The sequence below is a fragment of the Anolis sagrei genome, chromosome 1 (assembly GCF_037176765.1).
Source record: "Anolis sagrei isolate rAnoSag1 chromosome 1, rAnoSag1.mat, whole genome shotgun sequence".
Lineage (NCBI taxonomy): Eukaryota > Metazoa > Chordata > Lepidosauria > Squamata > Dactyloidae > Anolis > Anolis sagrei.
In genome coordinates, this window is record NC_090021.1 from 147,370,275 (window position 1) to 147,393,090 (window position 22,816).

Sequence of the window (22,816 nt, forward strand, 5' to 3'; positions counted from 1 at the left end):
GGATGGCATGTTTGAGAGAGCGTCTGAGAAAAGGAGCCACATCTGCCCCCCAGGCATGGTTTGATGATATAGACATACCTGATATAGATCTATTGACCTGCTCGTTTTTATCATACTGTTTTGTTCTTTTAGAACACATTCACAGCTCTTCTGAATCTTACCAGTCCTTCCCTCACCTCCATGTTAGCCTTCCCAGTAAGAGTACATACATGCATTAGTTTCTTTAGGTTTTGTGCAAAGTTTTCTGTAGAGGCATGAACAGGAATACAAACTAGAATTACAAACTCTCCTAATTGTCTTTGTAGGCACGGGACGATGTAGGAGATTAAAGGGAGTTTGCCGACATACACTTTGTCATCCTGTGGAAGTCTATGTTGGCCGATGCAACAATGGAATGGGAAATTGCTGTGTCGATGATGCTGAAGACATTAGGAAGCACAGACAGTAGAATCCCAATTGGCAATGCCAGTGAAGAAGCAGGGATACACAGTCCAAAACAATGGTTGTGAACTCCATTGATCAAAAGAGAAAGTAAATATTGGATTGTATGTTATCGAAATAAATATGATTAATCATTCTGAACTTATACTTATATATATATTTGTCCAGTTTTTATAAAATGTAATAATATTATTTACTTTAAAAACGGGGGGGGGGCATGGTCAAAAGTAACTGTTTCACCCAAGAAATATTATGGAACATTATCTGGAGGAAAGTCACTATAAGAATAAGAGAACCATAGCATTTATAGCATAAAGCGGTGGTTCTCAACCTGTGGGTCCCCAGATGTTTTGGCCTTCAACTCCCAGAAATCCTAACAGCTGGTAAACTAGCTGGGGTTTCTGGGAGTTGTAGGCCAAAACATCTGGGGACCCACAGGTTGAGAACAACTGGCTTAAAGGGCTGCAAGAGCCACCTAAGCCAACCTCACTCTGCAGAAGCTGAAATGCAGTGAAGTAGAATGAAAAGTACATGCATTTGTTTGATAGTTGCCTTTGCTTCAGGAGAGGAGAGTAATCTGTATATTTTTCTTTGTACTTTTTATTATTTTGTAGTTTTGTTTTTAATGGGCGAATAGGGATTAGTTATTAGTCTGTGTTGACAAGGATGTAGGTAACTTATATGGTAGAATATTAAGGGGTTTTAAAAGAATTTATATTGGTGTTGTTTTTTATTTTAATTGATTGTGAACATTTAATAAAAAATAATGTTCAAAAGTAATTTAGAGAGCCTGAAACCCTTGAGAAAATTCAGTGTTGGGCAAAGTTTTTCTACAAATTTCAGTCTGAGATCAAATATTTTCTGGGGAAGAAAAACCTCTGTAACCTATCATGGCTGCCCCAACACAAAAAAAAAACACAGAGAGGAAGTTGGTGGGCACTCTGCCCATTCCTAAACAACTGGGACCTGGAGTGGTAACAGAAACCAAGCCAAACAAGAGGGACACATAATAAAAGTGCCTGAATCCCTTCAGCACACATTGGTTTAAATCACAAGGATGGTTGGTTTAAAAATCACAAGGGGAAGCTCACATTGCAAAATGGTGTGTGCCTGAGAAGGGGGGGGGGGATTTACATCCCTCAAAACCATTTGTAGAGAAATTTGGCACCAATGCCATGTTCGAATTATAGATCATATTGGCTTTGCAAAGCATTTGCACATGCTTAGAAGGCAATATTGGTGGCCAAAACTAAAATGTTGTGTAAAACATTCACAATGTCCTGTAAATGCTATGACTAAAAAGTAGTGGGCAAGTCTTCTGAATTGTTTCATCTATTAGAAACGAACCTTCACAATGTCCTGTAAATGCTATGGCTAAAACATGGTAGGCAAGTCTTCTGATTGTTTCATCTATTAGTAATGAATGAAACATTATCATGAACTTGTTGCTCAGCCGTGGCAATACTGTCATTTGGGTAATAACTGATTTGTTCTTCAAGCAAGCATGTGTTATAGTTTGTGCTGTGATGCCAAAAGTCTCCCAATTGTCCAGGCCGTTTATTGAATACTACCATAGTTTACACGGAAACTTCCTCAAAACAACCCCATCCAGGACAGGCAGAATCCCTAGTTCCTGATTGACCTTCCAACTGACCTGTTTTGTCTGGATTAAGTTAAAATTTGTTCATCCACATCCAGTCCATTACTGACAACTATGTCCTCTTCACTTAGTAATGAAGCAGCTTCATTGCAATCAGATTGAAAAGATAGAGTTGTGTCTCATCACTGGACCTCAAGGCCTCAGATGTCTTCTCCCAGTGGTTTCATTCAGATATTAAACAGAATGAGGGACAGTGACCAGGGTGTCAAATGTGCCAAGACCACCTTCCAAGTCTACCCTTCCCAGAATTGTAAAACTGTAACACGATGGCTCTGAACTTTATCCCAGAGATGTGACCTAGAGGAATACAATGGTCAATGATATCAAACACAGCAGAGAAATCCAGCAAAACCAACATGGACACACTCTAGTTCCCTGCGTAGATCATCTGTAAGGCAAACAAAGCTGTTTCTGTAACATGACCAGTCTTGATGCCAGATTGAAATGCATCAAAATAATCAATTTCATCCAGAAATGCCATGTCATCCAAAACCTTGCCAATAGGATTGATAGTCCTTTAATAGGACATCTAGTGAGGATTTTTTTTCTTTTTTCTTTAAAAAAGATCTTAAGGTGAGATCAACATAAAAATTTAAAAGCCCCAAACATTGCATTATTATTAAAAGAACAATATTAATCATTACTAACACCTAAACAAATACCTGCTAAAGGGGGAAGAGGAGGGCACAATCCCACCAACATCTTACTGTCATGCAAAAGGCCTTTTCATTGGCAACCCCTAGACCAGTGGAGGCAAACCTATGGCCAGAGGCAGCCCTAGGTAATTTTCAACAGTAAGCAAACAGTATTTTGCCCCCCCCCCCCCAAACACTGATATATATTTTCTGTTCGTCGTGGGAGTTCTGTTCGCCATATTTGGTTCAATTCCATCATTGGTGGAGTTCAGAATGCTCTTTGATTGTAGGTGAACTATACATCCCAGTAACTACAATTCGCATATGTCAAGGCCTATTTTCCCCCAAGAGCGCCTCAAGAGCGCCCCTGGGCAAAATCAACTATACTGCAAATGCTTACTTTGCATAATGGGTTGAGGCGCTCCTGCCTATGGCACATGTGTCAGAAGGGGTATGTAGTGCCCTGTCCCCTGGCATGCACTCCATTGCTTGCCCCCCATCCACTACCTGCTTGCCCACTCTCAGTGCTTGCAGCCAATTCCTTGTCTGGAAACAACACCTTTGTCTTGCATTGAACTGGACACTTGAGTTACTCAGAAACTCATCAGGATATCTAACACATTGTTTCCTCATGGACTGTGCTCTCCTGGGGGCATATCTGCAGCAATAGACCAATTTCAGGCTTACATTTTTCCTGCCGCAGGAATCCCACTTGTAGGCTGTTGAAAACCCCCAGTCCATACTGGTGCAGAACCTAGCCGGCCTCCTTTCCAGCGGGAAGTCTGAATAGCTGTCAGAACTGTGTAAGATGTTTTGCATTTCTCTGTATATTTATGCTTGTACCTTTGGAAGCAAATTGCTTGTACTTGCATCCTTTTTGGCCAAACCTAGTGAGTTTGTTTCTCTTTCCTGGTTGATCTGGTTTTGCGTACAATCAACAGGCATGGACTCCTTAATCACAGTCCTAGTTGAAATCATTACACCCTTAAATAAAAAGGTATTTACTTACCAACTGAACTTCTCAGGGAAATAAGTTCCACTTCTTGGGGGCAGCCACCAAAAGCATTTCTCTTATGACCTCACCAAATGTGCCCAGGATGATCGTAAAACTGAGTGAAAGACATTCCCTGCAGCTTATACAGCAGGGAGGCTGAATAAATTTGAGGGGAGGAGGTTCAACAACAAGATCTCTATCCATGTAGGACAGAGTCATCTTGATAGCATTAAGGGTATAGATAAACTGCCAGTCCCGTCATCTGTCATTGCACCAGTAGTTAAAGTTGGTCATGATGACTACATGTGCCAAGTTTGGTCCAGATCCATTGTTGGGGTACATAGTGCTCTCTGGGTAGAAGCGAAATACAATTCCCAGCATTGTGGGACAATTTCCCGCAAACCCTGCCAGTATTCAAAGCTGGTCATGTTGGATATGGATGGTTCATCTTTTTCAAAAAAACAGAGAATTAAAAGCTAAATGTATTCATTTTGCAAACTTACTATCACATTTTTGGACAACAAACACATTTGAGGCAATAAAAACAAACTGGAAGAATACTTAATTGTATGTTAAAGTTTATTATAGCCACTTGTTTTTCAGAGAAGAGGAGTGGCATGCTTAGAGATACAAAAATACAGCCATCACAAACTACTGGAAGCAGTTTCAAAGTTAAAAGGCAACTTAAAGAAGAAACTTGGCATTATCATAGTTGAGGATACGTGTCCATTACTATTTTGCCAGAAGTGAAATGTGAGATAATTGTATTGTGGGTGGAGAGGAAGAAACAGTGAGCAATTTGCAAAATGTAAATGTTTATCATGGAAGCGTTCCAAATATTTCATAACATGGAATAATCAATAACTTCTCCTTCACTGGAGAGCTTTAAACAGAGATTAGAAGACCATCTCCCAGAGATGGTTTATTGGTGGATTCCTTCTCTGCAGACGGTCATTACTCAATGAAGGAATAAAGACAATAACATAGGTGCAGGGATAGATTATTTTCTGTGCATCTCTTTGGAAATAACTTTGGAATTTTGGAAATATTTCTTTGGGGGTTTGCAGAGTATTTTCAAATGTCAACCAAGAAATTTTTTTGAGTATTGCTTCTCATTTGTACTTCTGTCCTGTCTAACAAGAACAGTTGTTCTTATCATGTGGATCTACATCCCTTCTGTCTTGCATTTACAGGTGGCTTCACATTGTTCTGCAAATTCTGGCACATCACATGAGAACAAGTCAATAAGAGCTTCACAGTCTTCTTTCTTATCCACATATAGGCATGGGTTGGCTGGGAAAAAAAACCAAAACACAGTTAATAACAGGAGGAAACTTAAAAATAGTCTCTCTTCACACAGTGTATTATTTTAATCTTGCAACAGTCCAGCATTTTTCACTCTTGCTAATTCAAAAATATTTGCTGTGAACCCTCGTTCAGAGCATTCCTTTCAGAGGATAAGGATCTTGCCATATCATAAAACTGTAAAGTTGGAAAAGACCACAAGGGCCATCTAGTCCATTCCCCTGCAACCCAGGAACAATCAGAGCATCCCTGACAGATGACCATCCAGTCTCTGTTTAAATTCTTCCATAGAAGGAGGCTCTACCATGATCCAAGGCAAAGTATTTCACTGCTGAACTGCTCTAACTCCCAGGAAATTCTTAATACTATTTAGGTGCAAATTAATGCCTTGGTAAGTCATCTGATTTATTTCTAAAACATTCAGAGCTAAAGTCTATTTACTAATAGCAGTAGATCATGCGACTTCGCTTATACCAACTCTGCCTCTGCTCCACAGGCTTTTTTTTTTTGTTCCTGCATTAATTCAAAGTGTTTTTAACAACCTGTCAGGTAATTTCCCTAACTATTCAGATATACTCAAGAGGCCTTTATTTATTTATTTAATTCATGTCAGGGGGGACTTGAGAAACTGCAAGTCGCTTCTGGTGTGAGAGAGTTGAAAGGACATTGTCCAGTGAATGCCTGGATGTTTTTGATGTTTTACCATCCTTGTGGGAGGCTTCTCTCATGTCCCCCTTGGGGAACTGGAGCTGACAGAGGGAGCTCAACCCGTTCTCCCCAGATTTGAACCTCTGACCTGTCGGTCATCAGTCCTGCCAGCACAAGGGTTTAATCCATTGTGCTACCTGGGGCTCCTTTTGATTTACATGGAACTCAAGAGCAATAATTGTGCAGAGAGATAATTAATTGGCCAGAGTTTTTGGAAAAGGGGGGAAAAGAAAATTGCTTAAAATTAAGAGGGATTTGGGAAAAAGTAAAAAAAAAAGAGGGTGCACAGCCCACTGAAGAACTAAAGGTAGATAAATTGCTAAATGCAAGAGAAAAGACAAGTAAAGGAACAGTGGCAAAATATATAATTTAATGGTAGAAGAGAAAGAGTTTATGATTAGAGCAATAAGTAACAAATGGGATCATTACAGATAAAAGAAATAGAGGAAATAATTTGGAACATGAATAAAATAAAAATAGAAAAATAAAATGAATTAAGAAAAAGATGATATTAAGATGGTATAGAACTCCTGAACAATTGGCTTATATGGTAAAAGGAAAGAATTCGAAGTGTTGGCATTGTAATAAAGAAAAAAGTACTTATTCACACATGTGGTGGGAGTGTTCTGAAATAAAAAAAATTCTGGCAAATTATACAAGGAAAAGTTCAGGAGATATTCCAGATAAAAATTCAAATTAATAATGATTTGCTACTTTGGGGAGTGTTGGATCATCCGAGTATAATAACTAATTGCCAGGAGTTATTTAAGGTAACAATAAAAGCAGCCCATGCGGTGATTGCTAGAGGATGGAAAGACAAATCGAAATGGACGTTAAGTAATTGGAATGATTATATGTATGACCAAGTGCTGTTAGATATTACGGGAATTATGACTAAGCAAACACAAAGAATGGACAAAGAAAAGATCATTACAAATAGATGGAAGGTCTACTTCAACTGGGTGAAAAATAGAGGAGCCAACGATCACATCGAAGAAAAAATACAAAGACTCTACAAGTGGCTGGATCTGCAAGATTAGTAGAAATATACTGTGGTTGAAGAGGGAGGGAGAGGGAGGGAAGGTGGAAATAATGTAATATACACCAGTGTAAATTAGCATAATGTCTTTAATATTTGTTGAATTTAAAAAAATAATAAAAAGAACAATAATTGTGATAATTGGTCATATACAGGCAGTCCCCAAGTTACAAATATCCAACTTATAAATGACTTATAGCTAAGAACGGGGGTGAGACAACAGGAGGTGAGAGAAATCTACCATCAGACTTCTCACTCTCGCTTGCTTATGCATTCCTCACCTTTCCCCCTCCCCCACTTTGGAAGCCATTAAAAGGACATGTAGAAGAAATGGAAAAAGGGAGAAATCACCAAACAAGAATTCAAATGAATATCCTCCATACCATGCGCAGAGAAAAAGTTAGAAAAGCTAATGCATAAAATAAGCCCAGGTTTGCTATAGAGATTTAGGCCTCATCTACACAAACTATTTAATGCAGTTTTAAACCAGTATTGAAAGAAGTGGTTTTGCTATGCGGATGCTTACATAGCAAATTCGGTACCAGATGGTGATTACACTAACCACAGATGAACACTGAGGGTGTTTTTTGAGCGCTTTTGAGGGAATTTATTATCTGGCCACCACAGTTTGAAGATAGCTTTGAACTACATTAAATGGGCTTAAAAACAATAAAAGAGGCTTTTGTGGTCATATCTATAGCAATCGGAAGAGCAAAGAAATAAGACCACTGCATGGAATACATGGTAAATGTTAACAGAATGCAGAAAAAATGCTCAACACCTTTCTTGCTTGGTGTTCTTCCCCCCTCCCCCCCCCAAAAAAAAAAAAAGGTCTTCAACACAGGAGAAATGGGAATGGGAAAAATTCAGTATAGAATAGGTAAAATAGAGAATTCCACAGATATATAAACCTCACTTTATCCAACAGACCTCGCAACCTCTGAGGATGCCTGCCATATATGTGGGCAAAACGTCAGGAGAGATTGTTTCTGGAACATGGCCATACAGCCCAGAAAACTCACAGCAACCCAGTGGTTCCGATCATGAAATCCTTCGACAACACAATACTCAGATATTTTTGCCAGGTGCTTTCTCCGAAATATACCCTAAAATACGTGGACGTTCTAGGTATTGCATCCAAGTACTAACCAGTGCTGATCCTGATTAGCTTTCAAGGCCAGTGAAGATGCTTTTAGGATATTTTTGCCATGTTATCAGAACTTACTGCAAAGTTTATCCTCGCAGTCACTAGGACAGTCTCCACACGGTGGGCCTTCTATGTATGGCATGTCAATTTGTTTTACAAAATTCCCCCTGAAATCACAAAGGAACATAAAAAAGAATAATAACAGACAGAACAGAATGATAGCATGTTGGTGGAGCTTCAGATTGACACATTATGCCAGTCAATGCAGTGGAACAATGGACTATACCATTTTAAGAGTTCAGATGGTAAAATGCATGTAGAAAATGAAATTTAAGGTTCCTTCTACACCGCCATATGATCCAGATTATCTGATTTGAATTGCATTATATGCTAATGTAGACTCATATAATCCAGTTCAAAGAAGATAATATGGATCATTTGCTTTAATAATCTATATTATATGACAGTGTCGAAGGTTAGTGAGCACTTTGATGTCTTAGTTTACCACACATTGTATTTAAAAAAGTATTTTATAAGGCAGTTGTGCAAATATATCTAAAGACTGAGACATGCACATTTTATGTCATCATCATTCATCCAAAGCCTTTTCCCTGCATCGTGATTCCCTTTTCATTACAACTAGGGGATATTGCTAGGTTTCTTGTAAAATGAATAGTCATAAAAATGACAGATGAAAGTAGATGGAAAGAACTTCACATGTCATAATCAACAGGTCATTTGGGAATCTCTTAAACATTTGGCTTTTAATCCGTATTAATTAGGGTTACCGATGCAAACCCCTTTTTCCTGGCAGGCTCCTTTTCCCTATAGGGCTCTATCAGACAGCCTCATAATCCGGGACAAAGAAGTGAGGCAAAAAATCATAGTACCTGGCAGCAAGTCCAACCATGGAGCTGCCAGACCTGATAAAGGCTCTTGCGTCATCCTGACACATTTGTTTGTAGCGGATTTTAGAAATCCACAAGATGGACAGGGGACAACCACCCAGAAGTTTACTTTTGCTTTTTTTTAAATTGACTCTCTGAGATGTGCTGAACCTTATAAACACTGATGCAGATATCTGAATGTGCACATAGGCAGATTTCTTGTCATTATCTCTCCTAACCTTCCTGTTGCCTTTACTTTTTCCCTCTTGAACCCCATTTCCCTTTGGGGTCACTTGCTTGCCATGCTGGTGCATGACTGAAAACTCAAACTCTGTTTCATTTTATAACCATCAGAACAAAGGAATACTTGCAGAGAGTTCTCATAGGAATTGCTTTCCAATAGTGCTTCCATTTAGCCACCTGTATGTCTGTGGCTCCATTTGTTTACATCTCTCATCAGCTGTTTTGGGATTTTAAAATGTGCACATGTACTGGAGCAGTAAACACCAATACATAGGAATGAAGTCACATGTTTTCCTTGAGTGAAGGGATATACAATGATGTAAATATGCACACTGTTTGGGCAAAATTAAATGCATATTTTTAACACATGATTTTCAGATGTTAATGGGATCCAGCATGCATTTTGGGCAAACATAATTTAGCCACCCACCCCCTTTATCCTAGTTTCTTCCACATTTTAGCACCCATAAAAGAATGTAGACATCTCTATGTAGACATGCCTTTTCTCCTCTTTTGCTCCTCCTCTAATCCTAGATACAAGCCCGGGATTTTCATTTCTATACTCCTTGGAATAGTCCTTCCTTAGTAGGTAATGAAGTCAAATGGATTTCTGAGAGTTCTAGGAGAGTTTCTGCTTGTTTCTGTCAAACTCATTTTCATCAAGGGCCATATCAGCTTTATGGTTGCCATCAAACAGCCATTGAATCCATGGATAAAGAATCCATGGAAACAGGTGGCCAAGTAGAATGTTTTTACATAGTAGTCAATGAGCTTTAGTTTTTACCCAGTTTGGGTCACTCTATGTTAATGGATGACAACTCTCATCACATTTGATTATTCACCAAGTGGACTGGGAATAATGGAAATGGCAATCCAACAGACCTTGTGGCTCCAAGGATGGGAAATATTAAAGGACATTTTAAAGCAGTGGTTCTCAACCTGTGGGTCCCCAGATGTTTTGGCTTTCAACCCCCAGAAATCCTAACAGCTGGTAAACTGGCAGGGATTTCTGGGAGTAGTAGGCCAAGACACCTGTGGACCCACAGGTTGAGAACCACTGTTTTAAAGTCAGATGTCATATCCATAAGCCTTGTAATTAAATTCAAACTCTACTGTCCTGACTAAACAGAAGAAACTGCAACTTCCCAGGTGTTGCTGCATCATAAATCCCATCTGATCTAGTCATGACGTCTAATGATGAGGAATACAGAAATTGTAGTCCAGCATCTGGAGGGACACATAACATGACATGGTGGGCTGGATTTGGCCTGCAGGTCCTGAGTTTAACACATATGTTCTAGTGGATGGCAGATCAAGGATAATTCTTTTAATCTGTTAATCTGCTGAACATTTCAGCAGATTTTGATATTTTCTACAAGAAAGTTTGACAAAGAAGGCCTTTGACATGAGGAATAAAGAATATTTTGTTAAGACAGTTACTTACACAGGGCAGTACTGGCATACATAGAGGAACGTGGTTGGGTTATTTGAGTCACAGTAGGCAAGTCCGCATCCAATCTGATGTGTATTATGCCAAATGAGCTGTCAACAAAAGAATAAAAGCATTTTTAAAATTAGCTAAGAGTTCAAACTCTTCTAATTACTAAATGCATGCTTTAAATTTAAAGAAATTCTGAATCTAGAATCATAGAATCTTAGGGTTGTAAGTGACCAAAGGGGCTATCCAGTCTAAACCCTTGCATGCAGGAAAGTACAATCCTCTAACTGCATGATTTATTCAAATTTCACCATTTAGAACATTTTTTTTTCCTTTAGGAAGAAGATTGAGATAAGAGAGCATTAAATAGATCAGCCTTTTCTTGCTCCCCTATTACCATTTCACCATCAATATATATATATATAAATGCTCTGTGCATAATGAGTACCTTAAAAACAAAAGAATCAATGAATGAAATCACACTAAATTTGGCAACAAAAAGTCTCAAAACACAAGGAGTAGCCATCACTCAAAAATTATGATTTTGTCATTTGGAAGTTGTAGTTGCTGGGATTTATAGTTCACCGACAATCAAAGAGCATTCTGAACTCCATCAATGATGGAATTGAACCAAACTTGGCACACTGAACTCCCCTGACCAACAGAAAATATTGGAAGTGTTTGGTGGGCATTGACCTTGAATTTGGGAGTTGTAATTCACCTACATCCATAGAGCCCTGCGGGCTCATACAATGATGGATCTGAACCAAACTTGGCACAAGCACTCAATACACCCAAATATGAACACAGATGGAGTTTGGGGGGGAAAGACCTTGACATTTGGGATTTGTAGTCACTGGAATTCACAGTTCACCTACAATCAAAGAGCATTCTGAACCCCACAAATGACAGAATCGGGGCAAACTTCCCACACAGAACCTCCATGACCAACAGAAAATACTTAAGGCCATCCAATCCAAATCCCTTCATCAGGGCAAGGAAATGTAATCAAAGTCCTCCTGACAAAGAGCCACCCAGCCATAGATACAGATAGATAAATAGATAAATAGCTAGATATGATTCACACACAGAGAGATATAGTATCATAGATTTGAAAGGGACCCTTAAAGAAAGACAATGATATGTTGCATGTTCCAGGGTGGGCAAACCAGACACTCCACACATCAACAGTGACAAAGAAACAGCAAGAAATACTGTTTACCCACAAGCATAAAGAAATTACATATATTAGAAACCAATACTTTCTCATTACTTTATTTTCCAGACTGGGCCACAGCAACGCATGGCAGGGGATAGCTAGTATTTTATATGTAATGGACCTACCATTTTCTAGTTCTTCTACTTGATATTAAACATAACTGAAAAATATGAGTATACACTAATTGTTATTTTTTATCGCATTCTGAGCCTTCACGTTTCTGGTTTTCTCTGTACAAGTACTGGCTACTCAGTTGTATTCCTCTGGTGATTTCTTCTAGTGTTCATTCAAACCTCAACTCATCCTCAATTGTGATTTATATGGATTAGAAAACCCAAGGCTTACATAAATACACTAAATGAGCAAGACCCTATAGTAATTTTTTTAAAAACAATGTTGTTTTCTTTCCTAAATATTGTGTTATAGACTTCTAGTCTTTCGGTTCATACCTGAGTATAACTATATATATCTTTCTTAGGGTCAATTGCTCCAAGACCATACTGGAAGTTGGATACTTTATTTTCCCACACTTGGATTACATCTGACCAAGGGTAGGAAGATGTTGATTGCAATACATTCTCACCACAGACAGTACCTGCAATTATAAGAAAAATAAGTATCTGAGATTACATATTCGAAACAATGAAGGGCCCCATTTACAGATCCACAAAATCTGGGGCACATCCAAATCATTGCTGCATTGTTTACACATTTCTGCTCCTGAACCATAATAGCAGTGGGAGTGGAGTCCTAACTATCCAGTGGGGTTGAGCCACATTTGGCCCCATTGGATGGTCACCCTTACCCTTGTTGCTGTTTGTTGCTACAGTGATGGCTTGGAATTCAAGTGAGGACCTGACTCTTGTTGGGCATGCTGATGAGAGCAATGATGCCCATGCAATACCCCTCCTCTCTCCAAGCTGTATAGCTGTCTTTGCTGACATTGATAGAGGTGCCCACTGGAGCTTTATGACCACCACTGTGGGAATGGTAAGTGCCATCTTATTGTTCCCATGCTGTGCAGCACAAACAGCAACAACAATAACAATGACACCAAGACACAGGATGGCAGCATTGGCCCATGTGAACAGTGGGACGTTCCAAATCATAACTGAATCAGCTGTGCACACATGCCAAATTTTCCGGGTTTCTCCAGAGCTTTCCACAACATTTGCTAATTTATTTATTTATTTATTTATTTCATATATTTATATCGCGCCCTTCTCCCCACAAGAGGGACTCAACACGGCCTCGAGCATCAGAGGATGCTAACAACATAAATACCATAAAAATTACAATTCACAATAAAATCATTTTAAAACATTATACAGCATCATCAGTAAAATTTAACAATAAATTAATAGTTTAACATGCCAGTAAAACCAAGCCGAGCCGGGAGAATCCATGTCGCAAAATCCAAATTTCATTTCCCTATTGCTGCTGGCCTCTAATCAAACGCCTGGCCCCAGAGCCAGGTCTTCAGTTGTCTTCTAAAGGAGAGGAGGCAGGTGGCCAACGTGATATCCTTAGGGAGAGAGTTCCACAGGCGGGGGGCCACTGCCAAAAAGGCCCTGTCTCTTCTCCTCACCAGCCGCGTTTGCGAGAGTGGTGGGATCGAGAGCAGGGCCTCTCCTGATGATCTTAAGCTTCATGATGGTTCATAGCAGGAGATATGTTCGGACAGGTAATCTGGGCCAGAACCGTTCAGGACGTTAAAGGTTAAAACCAGCACTTTGAATTGTGTCCGGAAGCTAATCGGCAGCCAGTGGAGCTGGCGCAACAGAGGAGAGGTACACTCCCTGTACGCAGCTCCAGTTAACAACCTGGCCACCACCCGCTGGACTAATTGGAGCTTCCGAGAAGTTTTCAAAGGCAGCCCCACATAGAGAGTGTTGCAGTAGTCTATTTGGGATATAACCAGAGCGTGGACCATCGTGGCCAAGTCAGACATCCCAAGGAGTGGGCACAGCTGGTGCACAAGCTTTAATTGTGCAAAAGCTCTCCCGGCCACTTGCCCTAAGGGACCAGAAGACCTTAGACATCATCTGGATGCTCAAAGGTGACTTCTGGCCCACTTCGGGATATGTGGCAGGTGTAGACACTGACAGGCTCTTAGTGAAAGTTCTTAAAGATTGTCCATTTAACTAACCCAATAATCTTTACCAAAATCGATATTTCATCCATAGGCAAACTCTAATTAAACATTAGCTCAACCGGTTTAAAGGATTCTCTTAACATTTGATTAAGTATTGCAAAGTTTGTAACCTTAATCAAAATTGGTGGAAAATGTAGAGTGCGAAGTCTCAAGGTTTTCTAAAGTGTACTGATATATTTGGACAATGAATGGGCAAAATCACAGGAGGCTGATTATTAGATGCGATGCTTTCTCAAGCGGCATTTTGTTTTAATAGAAAATAAAATGGTGAAAAGGGCAGGTGGAGTTGAGCTACTTGTTACACATAGACCATTTTGATCCTGTTACCCCAATTTGAACAGCTTTTCATCCTTGCTGCCAAACAATTTTATTTATTTATTTGCATTTTAATAGGCTATAACGCTTCATGTCACTTACCACCCACAGTTCGCTCCTCCCTGGGACTGACTTTTGGTAGACATTTTGCAGCCCGTTTCTGAGCACTCTCACTGGCCTTCTCACTCCATGTCTTAGGAAAACAAATGAACAAAAAACAGATTATTTTGGGCCAGTTTGAACATTATTATAAAGTATGGTTTGTCATGATGGGAGAAAATTTTCCCCATAACTTCTTCTCTTCCATTGTAGACAAAATGAACTGATCTCAAGTTTTCACTTCATTTTTAAAGGTATTTTTTAAAAAATCTAACAGCACTGGCTCGATTTAATTTCAATTTGTTTGAAACAAGCCAGCTACAAATCATAGATAGACTGTGACATGCAACCCACCTGAGTCTTCAGTACACTAGTTAATCCCAGGCAGAGTGCCTGATTGCTAAGGGACCTTCCAAGGGACAGTCCTCTCTCCCCTCCCAGCAAATGGGTGCTTTGTTGATGTCAGCTGGAGAGCCCATGAACATGATAGTTGGGTGTCAGGGCTGCAAGTGGCCAGTACAATGGAAGACTGCCATCCCATGTTCCCAGGCCACCTGAGCTCAGGGAACATGGGAAGGACAGTGAAAATAGTTGTGGCAGTCTTCATTTTCCCTAACTCAGGAGAAAGAGCAAATCCTGGTGCAGGACTTTCTTTTGAGTCCCCATCCACACTGTCTTATAAAATCCAGATTATCTGCTTTAAACTGGATTTCATGGTAGTGTATCATAGAATCATAGAGTTGGAAGAGATCTCATGGGCCATCCAGTCCAACCCCTGCCAAGAAGCAGGAAAATTGCATTCAAAGCACCTCTGACAGATGGCCATCCAGCCTCTTTAAAAGCCTCCAAAGAACGAGCCTCCACCACCATGTGTAGACTCGTGTAATCCAGTTCAAATTAGATAATTTGGATTATCTGTCTAATCCCTTGCGGCTATGGCTGTGCAGATCCAATATAAGCTATCTTAACCTGAGGGAAGGCAGCATGAATCAGAGAATCATATGAAATTATCAGACAACTGGCAGCAGGAGGTGGTAGTGCTCCATTTTGCATGGGGAATCTGATGCCCCATGTCTCACCTTGCATCGCACACTGGGGGGGGGGGGTGAAGCGAGAGTGCATGACTTCCCCCTCATAGATACAGGCGACACAAGAAGCCTCCAGGGTTGCCACAGAAGAAGCATGCCAGTTCCGCCCTCCTTCACAAAAATGTCATCTGATGGGAGCTTGCCAGCTCCATGGGTGACTGGGGCTAGAAGATATACCGCTGATTCTAGTCCCGTATGATGATGTGGTTAGTAGGCTTGTTTGATTTAAAAAATGGTTCAAAACTTGTTTCGGATGTAGCTGGTGGTTCAATTCTAAAGTCAATTCCGATTTTCACAGAAAAAAAATGTTCAAAAATGTTCAGAACTTCTGAGACTTCCGAATCCTTCCTTAATGATTTGAAAGTGTTATTTCCTGTTTCATTGGGTAGTCTTTACTTTGAAAGTAGTTGTTTTACTCCAGAAGCGGGGAGGGGTAGGGGGGAAGCAAAGGAAGGAAATTAATCCACTCTGGTTTAAAACGGCTTCCCAGGCTTGAGCCAAGGCCAGGGACCAGAAACGGGGAAAAGCTGAATCATTTCCGACTCCCTTACTGCTTCGTAACAGAAATAGCGGAAAAAGCTTCAGAAGGGCAAAGGGACTTCCGATTTCCTTAAAAACTTCAAAATCGCTTCAAAAAGCAAATCTTTCTGAATTTATTCCGAATTACGAAGTTTCTGACCGAACCTAACCATGCCTAGTGGTTAGAATTGGAAGAGACCACAAGGGTCTCCAGTCCAACCCCCTGTCATGTCATGCAGGAACACACAATCAAAGCACCCCCAACAGATGGTTCTACAATGCAGTGGGGGAAATTGCTTTAGCCATGGGTTTTAGGAGATGTGCTGTCCATTGGTGGCTGCTCTTCTCATCTGCAAAACAGAAATATAACCTTTCTCCCCCTGATAATCCTAATCACTTCCTTAAACATTAAAATAAACAATATTGCCCGTTATTTAAACATTTCCTTTTCTTGAAAGGCAACATTTTGCAAAATTTCCCACTCATGTATTCTTTTGCCTTGCCACAAAAGCATAAATTAGTTCAAAGTAGATATCTTACTTGCTGAATAAACATAACACAAAAAGGATTTAATTGCAAAGTGTTTTTTTTTTAATTTGCACATAACTGGTGATTTGGTACTCTGAAAACACTGAAAGCAGCTTCAAATATCTGAACTCTCAAAGTTACGCTGATTTTTAAAAAAATTAGAGGTATGTATGAAGACAGTGAGAGTGAGAGGAATCATATCCTTGCAGATTCAGCAATGACAACATGCTTTGAGCTTTCTCAAAATGCATTCAAAATTATTTGTTTGATAAGAAAAGGAACAGATAAGGAAACCTCCTCCTCAGGCAAGATGAGCTCATCACTGCAGGGGCCATTTTAAGAGTTTTGGCTTTGTTTTTGCTTGGGGGTGGATGTTTGCATTCATTGCCACAATGCAACATTTCAACCATAAACAACAATGTCATTGAATTGTTATCTTACCATTTTCATCATATTGCTGGCAGTTGGCTGAACATTTCTTCTGATGGTATTGTGTTTATCAAGAATTTCCTTTTGTTTTGTTGCAGAAATCTTACTCAATTTACCCTAAAGTTTTTAAAATATATATATTGTTATGTTTCATTGATTTCAAACATTCCACTTCTCTCACCTCCCACTTTATTATGGACTTAAGGAGTCAAACACATTTTCTATTTGGTGATTACAGGATGTCAACTTTTGATAAAAGGTAAAGGTTTACCCTTGATATTAAGTCTAGTCGTGTCCAATTCTGGAGGGTGGTGCTCATCTCAATTTCTACGCCGAAGAGCCAGCACTGTCCGTAGATATTTCTAAGGTCATGTGGCCAGCATGGCTGCATGGAGCACCATTACCTTCCTGCAGAAGTGGTACCTATTGATCTACTCACATGCATATGGGATATATTGAGCATGGTGAACATATCATGATATGAATAAACATAATAGTTTAAATAATGTACCAGCCTACCGCCCCCAGCTACATGCCTGGAGAGTTGTTATCTTCCCGCTGGAGTGGTACCTATTGATCTACTCACATTTGCATATTTTCAAACTGCTAGGTTGGTAGACGCTGGGGCTAACAGTGGGAGCTCACCCCACTCCCCAGACTTGAACCACTGACCTTTTGGTCAGCAAGTTCAACAGCTCAGTGGTTTAACCTGCTGCGCCACCAGGAGCTTTTCATATTGCCTGCAATTATCAGTTATCTAATCGGACTGGAAATCTATTATTTTAGGTTAATTCCTTCACATCCACTTCCACCGTCCACTATCAGATATTATTTCAGAGGCAAACAGAACCCTCTCTAGCCTTTTCTACATCACAGTGAGAGCTTCATAGCATTTATCATTCCCAGAAATTCTTCCCTGCTGCAGTTTTCTTCTTTAAACTGATTATGGCTTTTATCTCCAGCAATGGCACCAGAGTTTCTTTTTGTGATTGGCTTGTTTCTATTTTGGTTGTCTTTTACAACAGGTGAAGAGAAATCATAACGAAATAAAATAGAAATGGACAAAAGTGGCCAGTAAAAGGGGTTTAATTTGCTTACTCTTTTCTACAGAGAAGCAGGAGGTGGTAAAAAGTAACAATCCATATCTATTAGTTGTCTATTAAAACTTTGTAACGAACCTACAGTGTACCTTGAGTTTTTAACACCATGTATCCAGAAAAAAGAAAACACAACAAAATCTCCTCCAGACCTACAAACACACACACACAACTATAAAAACTGGCTACAAGTGGACTTAGACGTTATTTTTTATTCCTATTTGTCCACATAGTAGGTGGGACAAATTTCCTGGGAGGGTGTGAAAAAAAATGGCCCTTTGACCTTGCTCTAAATGAAATGTACCAGTGTCATACTAATAATTTATTACTTATTTATTAACAGCATTTATATTCTGCACTTCTCCCCCTGAAGGGGACTTAGGGCAGATCACAGAACACATACACGGCAAACTTTCAATGCCATTAAACAGACAGGACAGATAACAAATAGAGATAGTATGTTGGCATTTTTCCCAACTTTGACATCTTGGAGGTTGTGCTCTATTCTGGCCAGAGGGGGTGCTGTTGCTCCATCCTCTATGATGAAGAGCTCTTGATCACAGACTTCCTTTCTTTTATTACTGAAAGATTACAGACTTCCTTTCTTTTATTATTCATTTTCTGGTATTTTCTTTATAGTGCCGTAAAATACCTCCCCATTTAAGCAGTGTCTAATTTCTCTACTCATAGCTCACAGCTGTTTTCAAACTGCTTAGGTGGACAGTAAGCTGGGCTGAAGGTCAGGTGCTCACCCAGACCCAGGCTTCGAACTGCCAACTTTTCTATTGGTAAGATCTATTACTGCTGGTGATTAACCAGCTGTGCTAATGCCCGACCCTATAATAATTGAAATTTAATTGAGGGAAGCAGAGAGGTGGCTGCAACAATTGCCAAGTCACTGTCCCATCAACACAGCCCTTTTGTGTTAGCAGTGAACAGCAGCAATCCTACCTGCCAACACCACAGTTTAAGCATATAGGGTCAATAATGGCTGCAGTGCGGCAAAAGCAGACCTACAAGGTAGATATGCAATCCCAGCAAATGCAACAGGAAGAAATGGTACCAGCAACTTTCTCACTATATAGTCATGCTTCCCTGTAAACTGATTAAGATAATTGCCTCATCAAAGTCAATAGTATGAATACAAATATTTACAAAGATATTTTACTCTATGTAAATATAGGTCCTGATCAAACCATGTTTGGCCAACATTAAAAAAAAAGTCTTAAAGCACATACCTGTTCCAGAGATTGCTGCACCATAACCACCAAGGACAGAATGAAAACTGATACATGCATTTCTAAAGAAACAAAAAACATCATCACGTGCAGTCAGAATCTTTAATTCGATTTCCAATGTTTACTTCTACTCATTATAATCCCATAGTAAATCCATTATAAGAACTCTTAGGCTGGATCTGTAGAGTATTTTTTGCTTTGTGAAGCGGTTTTCTTGCTTTCACATTGTAGTGAACTTGCACCTCTTCATGGCTCACTATCACGGCCTGAATATGATTAAACTTTGATGAAACCATTATTCTAACCTTCTTCAATGTAAATGTACTTGTGTATCCTTCCAATAATAATAATAAAGAGAGTAACATAATAACTGTAATAATAATAATAATAATAATAATAATAATAATAATAATAATGGGTATGGCTCACTAATGGAACCCTGAAGAAGGAGATAGAAAGCCTGATTCTTGCAGCCCAGGAGCAAACCATCAGAACAAATGCAATTAAGGCCAGGATCAAAAAAATCAGCTGATGAACCAAAATGCAGACTGTGCAAGGAAGCTGATGAAACCATGGACCATATCCTCAGCTGCTGCAAGAAAATCACAGAGACGTACTACAAACAGAGGCACAACTCTGTGGCCCAAATGACTCATAGGAATTTATGTCGTAAGTACCACCTGCCGGTAGTAAAGAACTGGTGGGATCATAAATCTGCAACGATGGTGGAATATGAACACACAAAAATACTGTGGGACTTTCAAATCCAGACTGACAAAGTTTTGGAACACAATACACCAGACATCACAAAGAAAAGAAAAAAAGTTTGGATTATTGATGTCGCCATACCAGGTGACAGTTGCATTGAGGAAAAACAACAGGAAAACCTCAGCCGTTACCAAAACCTCAAAATCAAACTGCAAAGGCTCTGGCATAAACCAGTACAGGTGGTCCCAGTGGTCATTGGCATACTGGGTGCCGTGCCAAAAGATCTAAGTCAATTTTTGGAAGCAATAAGCATTGATAAAATCGTGATCTGTCAATTGCAAAAGGACACCTTACTTGGATCTGCGTGCATCATTCGAAAATACATCACACAGTCCTAAACGCTTGGGAAGTGTTTGACTTGTGATTTTGTGATATGAAATCCAGCATATAAATCTCATTTGCTGTGACATATTGTGTTTTGTGTCAGTAAAATAATAATAATAATAATAATAGAGTAAAATAATGGAAATGTAATAATAACATCAATAATAGAGTAAAATAATAAATCTAAAAATAACAATAACAATAAAGTAAAATAATAATTGTAATAATAATAGAGTAAAATAATAAATGTAATAAAATAATAATAATAATAATAAAGTAAAATAATAAATGTAATAAAAATAATATCACTTGACTGAAAGGAAGATTTCACCAAGAACCTACACGTACTGAAAAAGAAGCTGGAGATTAAAGTTCTCAGATTACCACAGAAAATGTCATATTTCTTGCAGCTATCCGCATAATCTTTGACCTCTAATAGTATGGCCAACAGTAGATTAATTTTCTAATGTAATTCATGTCTTTATCTACAATAACGATGCATTTATATTGGAATGGGTGATATATATATATATATATAGAGAGAGAGAGAGAGAGAGAGAGAGTAGGTATCTATATCTATCTATCTATCTCTATCTATCTATCTATCTATCTATCTATATCAGCACTCCATGCAGTCATGCTGGCCACATGACCTTGGAGGTGTCTACGGACAATGCTGGCTCTTCGGCTTAGAAATGGGGAAAAGCACCACCCCCCAGAGTCGGACACAACTAGACTTATGTCAAGGGGAAACTTTTACCCTTATGTGTGTGTGTGTATCAATTTAAAGATATCTACTTGAAATATAAGCAAAAATAGTTAAAAAAAAAACAACCCACATGCTTTTCTACGTTACCTTTCTTTGTATGCTAAACCTTTTCTGTTTCTTCTAAAGGACTTCAGTATGAAAGACCTAAGCTGCATCAACATGTGTATATACTGGAACTCTTCCTGTTATGTAAATGAAAACTAGTAAGAACACTACTTGATTTGCAAATGAAGGAGAAGGAAGGGAAAGATGAAGGGTGAATGCATTTAAATCTCCAGAGCCAGATGAACCACATCCAAGGGCATTAAAATAATTAGCAGATATGATTTCAGCATCAATGGCAACAGTTTTTGAGGATGTCTGGAGAATAGGAAAAATTCCAGCAAACTGGAGGAAGGCAAATGTCTTCTGCCCCTTCCACACAGTGGAATAAAATCCCACATTATCTGCTTTGAACTGGAATATATGTCAGTGTGGACTCAAATAATCTACTCCAAAACAAATATTGTGGGATTTTCTGCTTTGATAATCTGGGTTATATGACTGTGTGGTAGGGCCCTCCATCTTTAGAAAGAAGAGAAAAAGAGGACCCGAACAATTATCACCCAGTCAGTCTGACATCAAAACCAGGAAAAATGTTTACTGTGGATGATTAAACAGACAATCTGTAATCTCTTTTACGCTGTCATGTAAAGTAATGTTTGAATTGCATTAGCCAAGTGCATCCATATAACATACAGGTTAGTGAGATTGAACCTGGGGTAAGTCACTTAATGCAGCTTGAACTCGGGTTTAAAAAACACTGAGAAAACAGTAAGATTCAGACCTTTCCTAGGATTTTGGGCAGTTTGATTTGTCATTCTAGATCTCCATGTGGGATCAAGGATCATGTCCCACAGCCAGCCCATCCTCCCCAGGCTCAGGCAGTTGAGGAAGGTGGGATAGCAGTGCCTTCCTGATCCCCGCTCCCCCCCCCCAAAAAAAAAATGACAGAAGCCACCTCCCCTTTACTGGTGATTTCTGTTTTTTTAATTTCTTATTCTTCCTCCTTCAGGGAGCAAAGCAGTTGGAGGAGGGGACTTTTCCTAAGCTCCTTTGCTTCTTGAATTATGTACAACCAGGAAATAAAGAGCAGACAGCTCTGGTAAGGAGTGAGGATTTTATGTCATGGGGTGGGAATGGGAGCAGGGAAGGTGGGGTTACGATTAGGCAATAAAAATGAAATATAGAGATATGGGATGGGTGACACCTGGATTGAAAACAGTTCATGTGAAAGGGATCTAGGAGTCTTAGTAGATCACAAGATGGACATGAGTCAATAGTGCAGCAGCTTTAAAAAAGCCAATGCAATTCTAGGAGTGTTTAGATCGAGAGAAGTAATCATTCCACTCTATTCTGCTTTGGTCAGGCTTCATCTGGAGTACCGTGTCCAATTCTGGGCACCACAATTCTAGAAGGATATCATCAAACTGGAATATGACCAGAGAACAAAGATTTGGAAACCAAGTCCTACAAGGAGAAAAGAAGACTAGGCGTGGTGGGAACAAGATTGCCATGTTTAAGTATCTGAAAAGATGTCACTGAGGAAGAGGCGAGCTTGTTTTCTGCTGTTTTTGATACGAAGCAATGGATTCAAATTGCAGGAAATGAGATTCCACCTCAACATTAGGAAGAATTTCCTTACATAAGCACTGTTTGACAGTGGAATATGCTGCTTCGGAGTGTGATGGAGGCTCTTTCTCTGGGGCTTTTGAGCATAGACTGGATGGCT

The 22,816-nt window shown here is 39.4% G+C and overlaps 1 protein-coding gene across 1 annotated transcript; it reads right to left on the reverse strand.

Moving 5' to 3' along the window:
- Positions 1-4,895: 4,895 nt before the first annotated feature.
- LOC132772036 (cysteine-rich venom protein pseudechetoxin-like) lies at positions 4,896-19,244 on the reverse strand. Its single transcript, XM_060770767.2, has 7 exons — positions 19,185-19,244; positions 16,862-16,966; positions 14,289-14,379; positions 12,166-12,311; positions 10,504-10,601; positions 8,008-8,096; positions 4,896-5,023 (listed from the first exon to the last, which is right to left on the reverse strand). The coding sequence occupies exons 1-7, from the start codon at positions 19,242-19,244 to the stop codon at positions 4,896-4,898; spliced, it is 717 nt and encodes a 238-aa protein (XP_060626750.2).
- Between the last annotated feature and the right edge of the window lie 3,572 nt (positions 19,245-22,816).

Bases quoted from the DNA above. Each gene is read 5' to 3' on its own strand.
- LOC132772036 (XM_060770767.2), bottom strand. From the start codon at position 19,244: ATGCATGTATCAGTTTTCATTCTGTCCTTGGTGGTTATGGTGCAGCAA. The intron at 16,967-19,184 runs GTATGTGCTTTA...TAAAAACTTTAG, and splicing joins TGCAGCAATCTCTGGAACAG to GGTAAATTGAGTAAGATTTC. The intron at 10,602-12,165 runs GTATGAACCGAA...TTTTGTTGACAG, and splicing joins ATATATATAGTTATACTCAG to CTCATTTGGCATAATACACA.